This window comes from Alligator mississippiensis, chromosome 3 (assembly GCF_030867095.1).
Source record: "Alligator mississippiensis isolate rAllMis1 chromosome 3, rAllMis1, whole genome shotgun sequence".
NCBI lineage: Eukaryota > Metazoa > Chordata > Crocodylia > Alligatoridae > Alligator > Alligator mississippiensis.
Window position 1 is genome coordinate 132,221,197 of NC_081826.1, and position 15,185 is coordinate 132,236,381.

General features: G+C 45.8%; 1 protein-coding gene across 5 annotated transcripts in view; it reads right to left on the reverse strand.

The window, feature by feature from the left end:
* Nucleotides 1–5,158, reverse strand: part of HIVEP1 (HIVEP zinc finger 1) — a 204,361-nt gene extending 199,203 nt beyond the window's left edge. For 2 of the 5 annotated variants that reach the window (XM_059724427.1, XM_019494867.2), the window contains exons 1-2: nt 3,717–3,933; nt 933–1,063 (exon numbers count right to left, since the gene is read on the reverse strand). In XM_059724427.1, the coding sequence (XP_059580410.1) occupies nt 933–972 (40 nt within the window). In that variant the 5' untranslated portion in view covers nt 973–1,063; nt 3,717–3,933. Of the gene's footprint in view, nt 1–932; nt 1,064–3,716; nt 3,934–4,871 lie in introns of those variants that run through there. The other 3 variants (XM_059724426.1, XM_019494864.2, XM_014611588.3) reach the window with 3 other exon arrangements.
* Nucleotides 5,159–15,185: the final 10,027 nt, after the last annotated feature.

Here is a 15,185-nt window from a genome sequence, read left to right on the forward strand (position 1 = left end):
TTTTTTAAAGTGTAGTTGAAAGCAGTCTGAAGTACCTTATCTGTCCTTGACTTTCTATGCTAGTAGGTTTGAAATCTGTGGTTTTATCATCAGTTTTAATATGTTGTGAAAGACAAAATATAGGGTATAGTTACATATGAGAAACAAGCATATTTCAAGCAAAGTGTAAGTCCTCCTGAGCTGACCTTTAAAGCCAACTACTTCCCTCTCTTTTAATACCTCCTCAAAAGCAACTTCTGAGATTAATTATGCATTTAAGGCTCCAATCTGACAAGCTGGGCAGACCCCTAGGCCCATATACAGCCCCATTAACCCTAGTGGGACTCAATTCAAAGGAAGACCCCTATACATGAGCTAACCACACTGGGGCCCAAAGTCATCCACATATTTATTTCATTTATTGAGGAAATTAATAACTTGTCTATGTAGAAGCTTGGGCCCAAGACCCCAAAACAGGGGATTACTGCAAGGGAGTGGGTGATAGGGATGATAAATACTGAAGAATGTGAAGGGGAGGGGAATTTACTTAATTTAACTTGAAAGAAAATTACTAAGCTGCTATCTATTAAGACAAGTACCTGTCATCACCCTGATCATGTTGCTTATATGTTACATCCTGCCTCCCACTCCCTTGTTTCTGTATTTTTAAGACTAAAAACTTTTTGGTGCACGGAACCACTCCTTCCTTTGTTTTCACAGTGTCCTGCCTCTATCAAGCACTTCCACAAACAGGCTACCCAGAGCATAAACTACAACAACAAGAACAAAGTCCACTAATTTCTTGCAGTTACAGCCCTCTGATGGATTACTCCTAAAGCTAGCAAATAAAATATTTTCTGACAGTAACTTTGAAAAATAAATTGATAATTCAAAACCAATCTAAAGCCAGTTCCAAATTTTCTGGGAACACAGTTTTCTTAAGAGCTTCTTACCCCTCAGATTTCTGGGATGTATTTGTTTTGTCCTAGGCATTTTCCTCTAGTTTCGTAGACCACCTTCTCCTCTCAGAAATGTGAAGCAAGCAGTACCATAAATCTTCTCAGGAGACCAATTAATCCATGTGCTAAATAAAAATAAATAAAAAATAAAATAAAAAAAGATAAAAGTTGAAACAGTGTTAATATGGAAATACTCATCCCAATGTTTTTAAACCTAAACTGTTACACAAGGTTTTTAAACCTAAACTGTTACACAAAATAATCATGTATAATTAAATCTATTCCACTTTTCTTACACTCCCCAAAACACCTTGTTTTAATCCCTGTAGATAAGAAAAATAAGACAAGTTGTGCTCAAGGTTACTCAGGATGTCACTGCCAGGCTAAGAAATGACAATTCTCCCATTTAATCAGTTCCTTCAAAATATCACATGTCCTGTATTGGACTTGTCACTTGCATCTTCCCACCTGCCTCCCCCTACAAAAAGCCCTACACTCAACTCAGTCTCAGGAATGAACTTTCAGTTATGAAGAAGGGAGATGGTCAGAAAGGTCATAAGCTTACCCTCCACCTCCACAGTTCCCTCAGGAGCCTGCAGCGGTGACAAAGTACAGCAGGATTCTGCTGATGGCTTTGCTTCAAACTTTACCATAAGACACATGAATTGGGACCCAAACTGGTACTTTCTTGCACACAGGCAGTACTCCTGCTGCGACAGAGCTCTGCCTTTGTGCAGCAGTCCAGTCACATGCAAGAAACTACATTACCATTACCAAATGCAAACAACTAATATGAACTGGAACCCTTTTAATATCCTGCAAGGTTTTCCATATATTTAAAGTTACATGGTTCAGTTGAGTGCCAAGATTCAGATTTTCTTTCCAAGTTTTGTTAAGAGAAAAAAAAGAAATTGAAGACTAGAGAAACACTCTCACAGTTTAATGATATGAATGTGTTTGGATTTTTACAACTCCCTGTGCTGTTTACAAATAGTATCCTGCAGTCTCAGGGGAACTAAAAAGTGAAACTGACTCCTATAAGCCCAATCTTCGTACTGAAGAGAATGAAAAACTACACAAGTAGTCAGTTAATATTAAAACCAGGCTTAACCTAAGATACAAGAAGTAAATACAGATAAGCATGACTTGTCAACTTCCCTTTAATTGGAGTAATTAGCAGAAGAGCAGCTCCAAATGAAAAGGGGAAAGCAAGCATATGCAGGCAGGTGGAATCTTTATCATTCAAGGTATTACAAATAATGCATTTGATTTCCAATTGATTTTTTTAAGGACATCATCAATTTGCATTACTGCAAATCAATAAACCAGTTTACAAGAGTTTGTTGCCTACAAGTTGCTGTGCATTTACAATGCCAGGTTGCCATTCCTTTTAAAAGGTTTCTCATGCTTGTCTTTGTGTGAAGGAAAGAACTGGCTATAGAAACAAAAGCTGGATTGTACCGTCCCTTTTCCTAAGAGTCATGATAATAAAGTACCAGATAAAAACAACTACATCCAGTAGTGTGATGATTTTTTTGGGGGGGGGGGGGGAGGGAAGGGGATTACACTTCAAAAAGCTAAGTGACATGGAATGCAATATCAGTGGCCAAAAACGTCAACCTTCAGTAAGGGGTGTTGGTGCCTGAAAACTTGCAAAGAACTTTTTTCCAACTACTTTGTTGGTCTCATAAAAGATATTGCATTTACTTTTTTTCGGGGGGGGGGGGGGGATATCTTTTATTAGACCAACTGTATAGCTGGGCCCAACAACCATGCATGGAAGTGCACTTAGCCTTGGAAAGCTCCTCTAACTTTATTCCGCATATACAGTTAGTCCAATAAAAGGTATCACCTCCCTGCTAAATAGGTTCAAGGCAGGCCAAGGCCTCTGTGCAGCCAACCCTCACCGCTGGGGCCTCAGCGCTGAACCGCCCTGTGCTTGTGGAGAGATACAAACAATGCCACCCTTCCCTAGGAGCATCCCCTCTACAGACTAAGAGATGGATTAATAGCTTTGAAACCAGTTAAGGAGGAGGCTATTACTTGGCTTTACAGATCTGCATTTGCTAAATAAATAAATAAATAACCCCACCCCCCCCCCAAATATCTAGCCGGTGGCAGGACCCTCTACTATCCCAGTGTGAGGCACCCCTGCAAGGAGCCCGACTTCTTCTAAGCACGAAGCCTCCCTTTGGCCCCCTGTTAAGCTGCTGCCCAAGGTGGCTTCAAAACCCAAAGGCTTCATCTGCCACTTCTGTCACCGCCCCCATGGGAGCACCTCCATTGCACAAAAAACAAACAACGAATGTTGAAACGCCCTCTTCAAACAGAGGCCGGGATCCCTCGGGCAGGGGGCACCTCTCAGGGCCCGGGGACGCCCCGCGGCTCCTCCCGCCAGGCGGTCGAGACCCGCTCCCGGGGGCCCGTCCCACCGCCTCCTGCCCCGCCCACGCCGCGGCCCGGCGGCGGCGGCTGCCCCAGGGGCGTGAGGGGCCGGGGGAGCGTGAAAGGGCTCCTTCCCCACGAGGGCTCCAGGCCAGGGGGTTGCTGTGCTCGGCCGAGGGGAGCGGAGCGGAGCGGAGCGGAGTAGAGCTGCGAAGGGAAAAGCAGCCGCGAACGGGGCCCGGGAGGAGGAGCCGGGAAAACCCCTCCGCAGCGCCGCGCCGAACAAAGCGCCGCGCCCCCGGCGGCGGCCGCCCCTCCCCCACCCCCGGGGGGCGGCCCCGGCAGCGCGGGGGGAGGGGGAGAGGGGGCGACTGCCCCCCGCCCGCTGCAAACCTGCTGCGGTTGATGGCGGCAGCCGGGAACCGCGGCGACCCCGACCCCTGCGCGGCGGCACCTCCTCCCCGCCCCGGCAGCGCCGAGCGCTACCATGACCCGGCCCGGGCTGCCCCGGCCCCGCCCCCGCCATGCCGGGGGGAGGGGCGGGGAGGACACGTCTGTGCGCAGGGAACTACCCCCGCGGAGGGGCGGGGCCGCGGGGACCCCCCGCACGGAGCGGCCGTTGGGGGGGAACGCGGCAGTTCCGAGGGGGGCGGGGCGGGGGGGTTTACCTTCTCTCACTTTCTATTGCAGGAAGCGGGCCGGGGCAGTGACGTCATCGGGGCTCCCGGCACCGCCCCCTTCCCTTGCCTGGCGGGGCGGGGGCACAGGGTCACCGCGGGGGGAGGGGTCACCGAGGGGGTTCCCTCGCGGGCGGGAGCGCGCAGCCTTGCTCCGAGCAGGCATTTAAACCAAAAACAAAATCAAATAAAATAAACTAAAATTTTAAAGTCCCCTCTCTCTCCCCCTCCTCCCCCAAGAGCCGCCGCCGCCTCCTGCCCCTCCCCCCAGCTCGGGGGGGGGTCCTGTCAGTGCAGGTGTCCAAGTCACGTCAGCCCCCGGCCCTGCCCCCGAGCCGGGCTGGGACCCGTGTGAGGGGCGGGGGAGCCCCCGGGAAGCAGCAGCTGGAGCCCCCGAGCCGGCGCTGCTCCCCCGCCCCCCCGGGCCTGAAGGCAGAGACAAAGGGCAAAAAACAAGTGCGGCGGAGCCGGGCCGAGCGCGCAGCGAGAAGTCCCCGCGCTGCGCTCTGCCCCCGGCGGCTGGCAGCCAGGGGCGCCGGGCCCGCCGGCTGCGCCTCGCGCTCCCCCCTGCAGCGGCCCGTCTCCTTGCACACACACGCACACAGACACACACACACGCACTGCCATGCGTGCACAGCGCCGGGGCTGCTGCCGCTGCTGCTGCTGCTGACGCGGAGATCCCGGAGGTTCCTGCGCGCTGCCGCTGGCAGGTCACACGCGCCGCGTCCTCCTTCCCCTGCTCTCGCGCTGGGTTTTCCCGGCCGCTCCCAGCCGCGCTCCGTCCCCTCCTCCGCGCACCGCGGGGGGCCACACCGGCCCCCCTCCCCCGCCGGCCAAAAAAAATACACGAAGATCAAAAGCAGCAGCTCACCCCGCGCGGCGCCAACTCCTTTCCCAGCTTTAACTTTTCATCTCCGGGCGACGGGCGCCGAAAGCAAAACCCCTCCACTCTTGGAAGTGGGCGTGAGAGGAAATACGAGGAGGAGGCGCCTAATGCTCTCCGCGGCTGCTCCCCTTTTTTGGCCCTTGCCTGCTGCTGCTGCTGATGCTGCTGCTGCTGGGGTTTTGCTGCTTCTCCGCTGTGCCGCGGTGATTGGTTTCCGACATCAGCTGTTTCGCTCTGTTTTGCGTGCGGGTCATCGTGAATGGGGAAGCGGGTGGCAAGGGATCCCTGCTTCCTCTTCTCGCACACGCCTTTGCCTCGGCTTTGTTTTGTTTTGTTAAGAAGCAAGGCACGTCTTTTTTTACTGCTACGTAGGGTCCCCTCCCAGCTGGATCTTTGCAGCTTGGGTTACCCTTCAGGCTGCATCTGAATGCACACACACGTGCCCTTGTGCCTTTGCTGGTTTGGGGGTAGTGTGCTAAGAACGCAGGCAGCACCGTCCCCAGGCCCCTGGCAGCCCCGGGGTGAACTTTTAGTATCGGGGCCACCTTCACCAAAGATAATGATAAGAATAAATCAGACAACGGGGAAGCAAATTACCATGTTCAGGCCCTCTTTCTGTCCGGGCCCTGGGCAGCTGCCCGGTTTGTCCATGCCTGTATCTGGGTCTGGACCTAAGTAGACAAGGTTCTTTGGGGAGCCCCAGGTACAGGGGGGCTGGACCCAGTGATCCAGCCCCTAGCACCTATGAAACTATGTGATCTCTTCTATTAGACCAATGAAGCAATTAGAAAAATTGTTCTTTGCAAGCTTTCAGGTAGATGTGATCTCTTCTATTAGACCAACTAAATAGTTGGGAAAATTGCTCTTTGCAAGCTTTCTGGTACAAATGCCCTTCTTCAGGTGCCCCTCCCTCTGCCTGAAAAAGGGTGCTTGTGCCCAATAGCTTGCAAAGAAAAGTTTTCCAACTATTCAGTTGGTCGAACAAAAGATATCACATTTACCCAAAAAACCTTGTCTGTTTATGTCTTTACACAACAAACCCACTTGAAAGATCTCTAATGATGTCTTGCTTGGGTTCAGTGTTTCCTTGGGCAGGGTGCAAATTAAGGGGGAGCTCAGGGAGGCTGAGCCCTCCCCCCCCCCCCCCATATGGGATAAGAGCTCCCTACAAGATTTGAAAATCATAACATGGGGGGGAGGGTCTCCAATCAGATTGCTCCTTCACTTAGGTGGAATGTTAATCAATGAACCCGTTTACATTTTTTTTTTTTGCAGACCCCCGAACAAAAGTCAAAGTTTAATTCGAACCCTGCCCTTGGGCTCCAATCTGTGTGTACCCCTTGCACATCTTTAAAAGGCAGATGTGCTATTGAACAATAACAAAAATAACTTTAAAAAAATGTTCCTTCTTAGCCCTGACAATATGTTGCTTAACCAAATCTCAATTTCACAAGCACATATGATATGAAGTTCTGCGTGTTTACAAGATTATGATTTTGGCACTTTTATGTACAGACAAAATGATTTTTTCCAATTGGTGCCAGCTGGAATGAGTGGAGCTTAACAATGCATTTGCCTGTGGTGAATAAAAAACTGTTCTGATGACTGCAGGGCCTAAGTCATCGCTATTTTGAAGAACTTCCGCTTTTGTAAAAGCAAAACATTATTGAATACCCTTATAATAAATTTCAAGTATGAACCAATACAGTGATATACTTCCGAGTCTGCAGACAGCTCTAGTGTCTCTGTCCTGCTCCTAGCTTATATAAACAGCAGAGTAAAGCACAAGGCTGTTTCATTACTGCTACTCCAAGCCTAGTTTCACATTGCTAAGGCACATTGATGAGCGTGTGTCACAGTCACGCCTCAGCTTCACATTATTGGTGAAGCTATCTGTATCACATGCAGTAGAAGCAACAGAACTTGTCACAAGGGAAGGAGAAAAAAAAAAAGATACTCAACTTCTTATAATCTAGCTCCATTTTCTGCCTGGAGGTCAGGGTGGTATTTGGAATTTTATCATATACCTATATTAAAAGACTAATTACAAGTGGCAAACAGTGTCCTGGTGCAACACACTGATGAGACTCAAAGACATTTCCCATCAGATAGAAGCGAAGTGAGATTTTTTGCAGGGATTTGCCTCTAGACCTTGCTGGTAAGGTCCCTTCTCATCTTTCGTATCCATTATTGGCTAGATTTAGTTCTTTGGAACAGGGGCAGCCAACCTGTGGTACGCACACCACAAACGGAATGAGTAGCCTCTGTGCCGCACATGTCAGATCAGCAAGGGGACAGCCAGCACAGCGGTAGATAGGCCAGGGACCAAAGAGGAGAACAGCGGATCGGGCAGGGAGCACTGGACAGGAAGCAGAAAGCAGCCTAGCTGATCAAGTAGGGGAAAGGGGATCAGTACGGTACTCGTGGAGGGCTAATTCATGGCACACTTGCCAAAATGGTTGACCCTCACAGCTCTAGAATACAGGGGGCTAGTGTGGCACAGCTGACAGAACTGGAAGGACTGGATGTCAGATTTATTTTTCTGTCTGTTATTGCCTGCCTGTGTGGTCTTCGCCAAGGCGCTACCTCTTTCTGTCTCAGTTGCTACTAGTAAAATCAAACCAATATATACAATCACCTGGTAAAGCATTTTGAGATGCAAGGAATGGTGCTCTATATGGTTATTATTAGCAGGTGTCTAAGTACTCTCCCAACCCTGAGAAGGAAGGATATTAAAAAAAAAAAGCAGTGACATTTAAAAATTTTTATTCACTGAAATGCACACTGCAGCCTCTTTCATCACAAAATTAAGATATTTTAAAAACTACATCTAATATTAATCCCATCTAAGAGAATCTCCTTTCAGATGAACCTATGTGAGAGTGGTGGACAGACTTCTAAAACACAAATCTCTTGAATGTTTGCAGTACTTTCCAAAGGGACTCCAGTTTCAGGATTATCTACAAACACACACTAAATTTATGCTTTCAAATAGATATTTTTGCATAGCGGTGCACATTTAAAGCTGTTCTTCCTTCTGCCAAACAGGTAGATATATAAAATAGGAGTAGGAAAAATCAGAACACAGGAGGGGGTCTTTAAATCATTCAGTATTTACCACACTGTAGTAAAACTCACTATACGATATTTGACTTTACCACAGCTCTTAGATACCAAGATCATAAAGCATAGTGGTAAAATTGGGCACTGTGGTTAATCTGGGCAGCAAATACAGATTTTTTTTATATTGTCCACCGCACCATGACCTGGAGCTGAGAAAAGCTTAGACTGATTATTAGAGCTGGTTGGAAGTTTTGAGGGAAATTCTGAAGTTCTGAAAAAATAATAATTTCAGAACCAGGGTACAAAGTTCTAAATGCAAGAAAGAAATACTGTAAATATTTTGTACTGATATAATGAAAACATTTTCAACAAAATGATGTCTGGGAGCCCAGGATCTGAGGCTCCTGGCTCAGCTGTAGCTCCCAGGTTTCCAGATTCTTACTCTGCATCAGAGATCCTGGAAGCCTGGAGATCCCTCAGTTGACAAGGACCTTGGAAGCCCTGAAGCCACTGCAGGGCTGCTAGGCTGGCTTCATAACAGGAAGCAAAAGGCTGGGTGGGGCGGAGGGGCAGGGGGGGTAGGGCTTTACAATGCTTGCCCTGGGGTAGTCTCCCAGGTGACTGATGTGCAGCTGCAGATCCTGGAAAACCCAGGTCCCAACTTGGAGGCAGCCTGTCTGGCCAGCTGCCAAAGATCAGGGAAACAAGCTGGCAAGAAACCAGGTAGGTTTCTGATAAAAACCTGCCTGTGTTCCATAGGAAATTGGCGGGTTCCCAGGAAATGATTTCAGTTCAATGAAGTGGCATTTTCGGATGGTAAAAAACATCCCACTGAAAAAAGTTCCGACCAGTTCTGTTCAGTATTTCTCTCAAAGAACTCAGTCACGCAGAGATCCGCTGATGGCCATTCCTGCTACGAAATGGGGTCATTGGAAGAATGGTATCTGGACAGACTGGGAAGAGAGTATGGTGTAATTTACTGATATTTCATTATACCCTAACTCAGGAAATGATTAACTGGACCTTTCCTCAGACAGACATTCATTTAGCCCTTGGAATACAGAAGTCTACCTGACTAAATGTTTATACCATATTCATGACATTACAGCCAGGGCTAGGTATAGGCCTAGAACATCTGAAGTACAGAGGAGGCACTAGCATCTTAAAGCTGATGAGGTATCATGTATTTCCCAGAAGTCTGTGTTGAACCTCCTGAGGTAATTCCTAAGGAGCACACTTCAAAATTCCCTTTCCATTTCCCTACCGTTCCTGCTCAACCTCACTTCTGGTGCACGCTGCTGACTTCTCACAGTTTGCTAGCCACCCCATCCTGGTTAGCGAGTATTCATGTATGCATCTTCATATACACCTTAAATCATACTTGCAATCCACCACCTAGAAATCCTTTTTCTAACAAGCACACAAACATGACATGAAGGACTGACGTACAATTCCTGTCACAGCATGTCAGGACTTCACAGTATTTGAAGTTATTCAATTACCATTAAAACAAACACTACCACCAAGACTACATTAGCCCATTGCTTACCTAACCTATCTGGTAGAACTCTCCAAGTTTTTTCAGTTTCATAGTTGTTAGGGTCAGAAGGGACCTCAATAGATTTTAATAAGTTTACTTAAACACTTGCCTTATCTTTTATAGTTTTCCCAGAAGGCTGCCCAACTAACCATAGTAAACCATGAAACTAAATGAGTTTTATCACTATTGATGACCCTATACTGGAAACACAGAACCACTAGATTGCATTTTTGCTGCCTTTTTAGGGAGGAACGTCTCTTCAAGCTCTGTTTTTAATATCACTTTTGTATACTGCCTCCACTGAGATAGATGAGTTTCTGTTATTGGTATGTCTCTACACTGGGAGATAAGAGCATTTTGCTTTCTGATTCATTCTACTCAAAATGTGTTCTCAACTATAGGTTTCATGCCATCTCCTTCAAATACTACGTGGTTCACCTGAATTTTTCATAACCATCTTCTATTTCATCCTTTTAAAAGCCTACTAATGTATGTTAACTTAACACATGCTTGAGGTATCGTTATATTTTCAATGGCAAGGGCTCTTTTTGTTCTATCCCTCAATAGCCATCTCATCACAGCTAAATAATTGAAAGGCATTTATTTTGCCCAGTGGTTTCTTTCAGAACAATTTTTGGTATTCAACACTACTCCCTAACACAGGGATGGGCAAAATGCGGCCCGGGGGCCAGATGGGGCCCTCCAGGCCATTCTATCTGGCCAGCAGGGCCCCTAAAAAATTTAGAAAATTAATATTTATCTGCCCTGGGCTGCCTGTCACACAGTCCTTGATGGCTTGCTGAAACTCAGTAAGCATCCCTCTGCCCAAAATAATTGCCTACCCCTGCCCTAACATGTCTGCCATACGTATATACATATACAGATACACACGTCTGCCATATATATATATATATATATATATATATATATATATATATATATATATATATATATATACACACACACACACACACACACACATATACATACATACATACATACATATGCTTTTTTACATATCCCTTGCAACCTACCATGCAGATGAACTAGTTTGACAGTTCAACAATTGTGAGGTCAAGGTTTGCTTCTCATGACAGCTCTTTTTTTTCCCTAAACAAAATTTGGATAAACTACTCGAGAGGGTGTAAAAATCTCGTTTAAAATTGCACTTACCCAGGACTACCAGAAAGTGTAAAGTCATTTTGCATAAACCTATCTAAAACTGCCAGATGAATAGAGAATATGTAAGGAAGGTTTTCTTTTGGGGTAATATATATCTATATATATCTATCTAGATCTAGATATCAATATATAGAAATATCTATATATAGATCTCTCTCTATATAAAATGATGTGTGTTAAATTTCTCTGAAGTGAAAGGCAGACTGGGTTCTTTGCAATGGTGAGTCAGAACCCAGGACTAGAACATTTAGTAGTGTTGAGCTCTCACAGTTTGTAACATTTTCCGTTGTTTTGATCTTAGTCTGCAGATAGTCTCCTGATTAATCGAAGGAGACAAGCAACAAGTGAATGTATGCTTTTGTTTTAAACTATCTTGGTGTCTCTTCCTCACAAGACTCAAGCCAATGTTACTTTCTCCTCATTGTGTGTTCTCCTAGCTGTGGCCAGATTTTCTAAGCTCATATATATATTTGCTAAGCTCATATATATTTTTTATTGACATTTTTTGTTAACTCCACATTTCTAAGAAACTAGAGCAGGGCTCTCAACTCCGATGATGAAAGACCTTCTCAGAGATGCCACAGTGTAACCAGAACTACAGTTGCAGCCAGATGCAACTGCCCCGCCTGCTGCAAGCACAGCCATATCAGGAAGCGACTATGGCAGGAGCACACACTCCTGCCTGCTTTAGGGTTATCCAATAAGCCTAAAGAAGGCAAGAGGTTGCAGTCCTACCACAGTCCTTCTCAGTCTGACCCTGCATGAGGTCTCCTGGAAACAAAGGTGCATGGAGCAAGTGAAACTGTCCTTCATGCTTCTTTTTTCAGGAGACAGCAGTAGGACCAGAAAGAGCTGCAGCAAGAGCAGGTGTTCCTGCCTGCTTTAGGCTTTTGAGATGGGCTCCTGCCACAGCTGCTTCCCAATCTAGCTGTGCATGAGGTATGCAGGGTAGTCCCACCTGGCCTCAGAAGCGGTAATACCCCAGAAGCAGTAAAGCCCCAGTTGAGAACCACTGAGGTAAGCAGAGGCAGTATGACTGTAGTTCTCAACTGGGGCCCAGCAGATTCCAAAAAATTATGGAAGGGTTCCCTAAACCTTTAGCTAGAGGTAGATAGAGGTTCCATTCTAGAAGATTTCAGAAATGTCAAAGTATCTTAGCAAACAAGTGGAAGTGCAACAAGGCATGGCACGTGCATGCTTTCTTTGAGGTCATAGCTTGTAATTCAGACTTGTTGACACAATGATTTGCAAGATCTGCATGGCAGAGCAAATCTGAAGATTTGATGTTCCACCACTATGCCTCTTAGTTATTTATACCCATAGAAAGTGAGTGCATAGGGTATAAAATGCTACCAAAACTGAGTGGCTGTCATAAAACATATGTCACACAAGTGCAAATAAATGTCAGTGTAAACGGCAATGGAGAATTAGGCTCAATGGAATAATGATGCAACTGAAATGAAAATCTAGAACCCACTGAACTGTCTCTAAGTTGCTCAGGTAACCAAATTTCAGTTTAGCTATCTTAAGGAATAGATTTGGTAACCCCAAAGCATGATCTTTGATCTATTTCATAGTTAAGAAGTTAGAGCATCTCTCTGTGCTCTTACTTACCTGCCCAGTTCTTCATGACCACCCCAGATGCATTCTGCTGAGGCTTCTTCAGGCTCAGTTTCTAACACTCCCATTCAGAAGATGCTGTGCCATGGGCTTTTTGCATACTGTGTTCAGTTGCTAGGTGCCTTTTCTCTGAAAAGAGAAAACAATTTAGAAATTCACTGTACTTTCTGTTTAAACAGAATAATAACTTAAAAGGCAACATCAAAACATTACAGTAAGTGACACTGACATGCCTTTGGGACTACTAAACAGTTGACTTACTATGTGCCACAGCAGAAAAATGCCTGTGTTTTTAAATGTATGCTTCATCTCCCTGGAATGTACTTCCGGAAAATGCTGCAGCCCCCTCTTTTTTTGCAAGTGCTTGTGTCACATCTATGTCACAGATACACAGCATATTTTATACCTGGGTACAGCTGTGATACAGCTACCCCTAGTTGTTAAACACTGAGGAGGACCATAATGCAATATTAGGGGTGTAATGACAATGAAACGAAACATAAAAGCTAAGAGGGACAAATCCTCAGCTACTGCAAATTGGCACAGTTCCACTGTTTCATAGTTCAGTGGGTCTATCCTGCTTTAGAGTAGCTGAGAATCTGACCCAAGTTTTCACTAGAAATGTAACTTGGCCAGGCTGTGATAAGTAATCCAAAATGCTGTATATGTGTAAAATGACTGAAATGGCTTTAGAACTGGAAGCTTCTTTCAGGTAGGAGGATCTGCTGACCATCCCAAATAACCTGAAAGGCATGATTGGCCATGTCCTAAAAATACTGGAGTTAACCAGGGGTGATGTCATATCAGAAGACAACTAAACTGAGATGAGGCCTAAGCCTGTGATCAATCAAAGGTGATTGCTGGGGATGAAGTCCCGGTCGTATGAACCACATACGACAGGTTTTAGTCACTTTGAGATTCTAAGACACTATGAAGGATCTGCAAAGATTCAGATAAAATCCTGAGAGAAGTTAGGACGAGTTACAGAAGTTTATTGCAGCTCTGCATCCCTGCTTTGGAAAATAATCCATACTCCACTCTTTTCATGTCTGCTTAGGAAAGAACTTGAATATAAGTAATTTCCCAAACAGGGATGGACTTATAGCAAATACTTACAAGGCTTTCCGTTATGGAATTATGTGTTGTTTTACAAATGACTCAGTGGGACCATTCATAGGTATAAAGAGGGTATGCAGGCTTACAACATGCAATAAACTTTAGAAAAAAAGTAAGTGGAAAAAGAAAAGTCTTAAAAACAATTAGGATATTATCATACAACAGGCTGATAGGAGGGTGGTGCCAATGTTGTCAATGACAAAACAGCATACATACAGGAAGCCAAAAGACAACTTTCCAGCACCAAGCTTTACAAACTCCTGACAGAGGAACCCACAACACAATACCAGAAGGAACTAAATAAACTTTTAAAGAAACTACCTCTGGAAACAGGGGAGAGAATTCCTGCTTCCACGTCTCTGGAACCTAGGGCAGACAACTTTTACTTATTATCTAAGATGCACAAACCTCTGGCACTAGCACCATCACAGAGGGAGTTTCTGGCTTTAGACTCTATGTTATTCCCATATGCCACTGGAGCCACCGACTATTTGAAAGATACCACAGATTTCTTAAAGAAACTGGGCTCCACTGACTAGCTTCCAGAAAACATCATATTAGCTACCATGGATATCATGTCTTTGTATATCAGCATCTCCCACAAATACAGCTTACAGGCCATAAGGAACATTACCCCTGATAAGAAACCTCTTCAGCTTCTATTACACTCTCCTGCTTTGTCCTCACAGACAACTGCTTCAGATTTGGGGACTCCATGTACCTACAAACTAGATACTGCCATGAGCACATGAATGGCCCCCCAGTATGCCAACATATTTTTGAAAGACTGAAGTCCATTTCCTTCACAACTGCCCTCTCATCCCCCTAGTACATACAGGAATATTAGGTACATCAATGACATCTTCATAATGTGAACAAATAAGGACTCTCTGGAGAAATTACACCAGGGCTTTAACAACTTCCACCCCTTCATCAAACTAATTCTGGAATACTCCACCCAACAAAATAATTTCTTAGACAAAAATTATTCAAAGATAATTTCTATCATGCAGGTTTGCAGTGGCCACATTGTCACGATATCAGAAACCTATCGACCAACACAGCTACTTTCACACTACTAGCTTTCACCCTAAGCATGCCACTAGATCCATCGTCTACAGCATAGGTGACGAGTAGGGGGAGCGTGTTGGGGTGGGGGGGCATGTGCCCCCCCAAGATTGGCTGCCAGCAAAGTCACCGCCAGCTTTTGTGGACAGTTGTCGCTTGCCACCCGCCCCCACCTTGCCGCTGGCATCTGCAGGCGGTTCCTGCTCAACACCACTCCCCGCCACCGACACCACTGCTGGCACCTGTGGGCAGTTCTTGCTCGCTGCTCGCCAACACCACCACTGGCATCTGCTGGTAGTCCCTGCTTGCCACCTGCTATCCCTCTCCCCTGCCACCGACACCACTACCGGTGTCTGTGGGCAATCCCCACTGCTGCCTACAAATCGTGCCCCCCCAGTTTTGGGAGGCACCAGTCATTCATGGTTTACAGCTAAGCTCTGCACTACAACTGTATCTGCTCTAATTCCACCGACTGGGGTAAACACCTTAAGGATTTAGAACAAGGATTCCTAGAATTACAATACAATTCCAAAACTGTAGCCACTCAAATCAACAAATCCAGGCTCAGACCTTGCTCCAACCTAGTACAATACCAACCCCAGGACAAGAAAAACAGAATCCCTCTGGTTGTCACCTACAGCCCCCAGCTTGAATACCTAAGACATATCATTAATGACCTCCAACTCCTCTTGAAGGAGGACTGTCTCAAG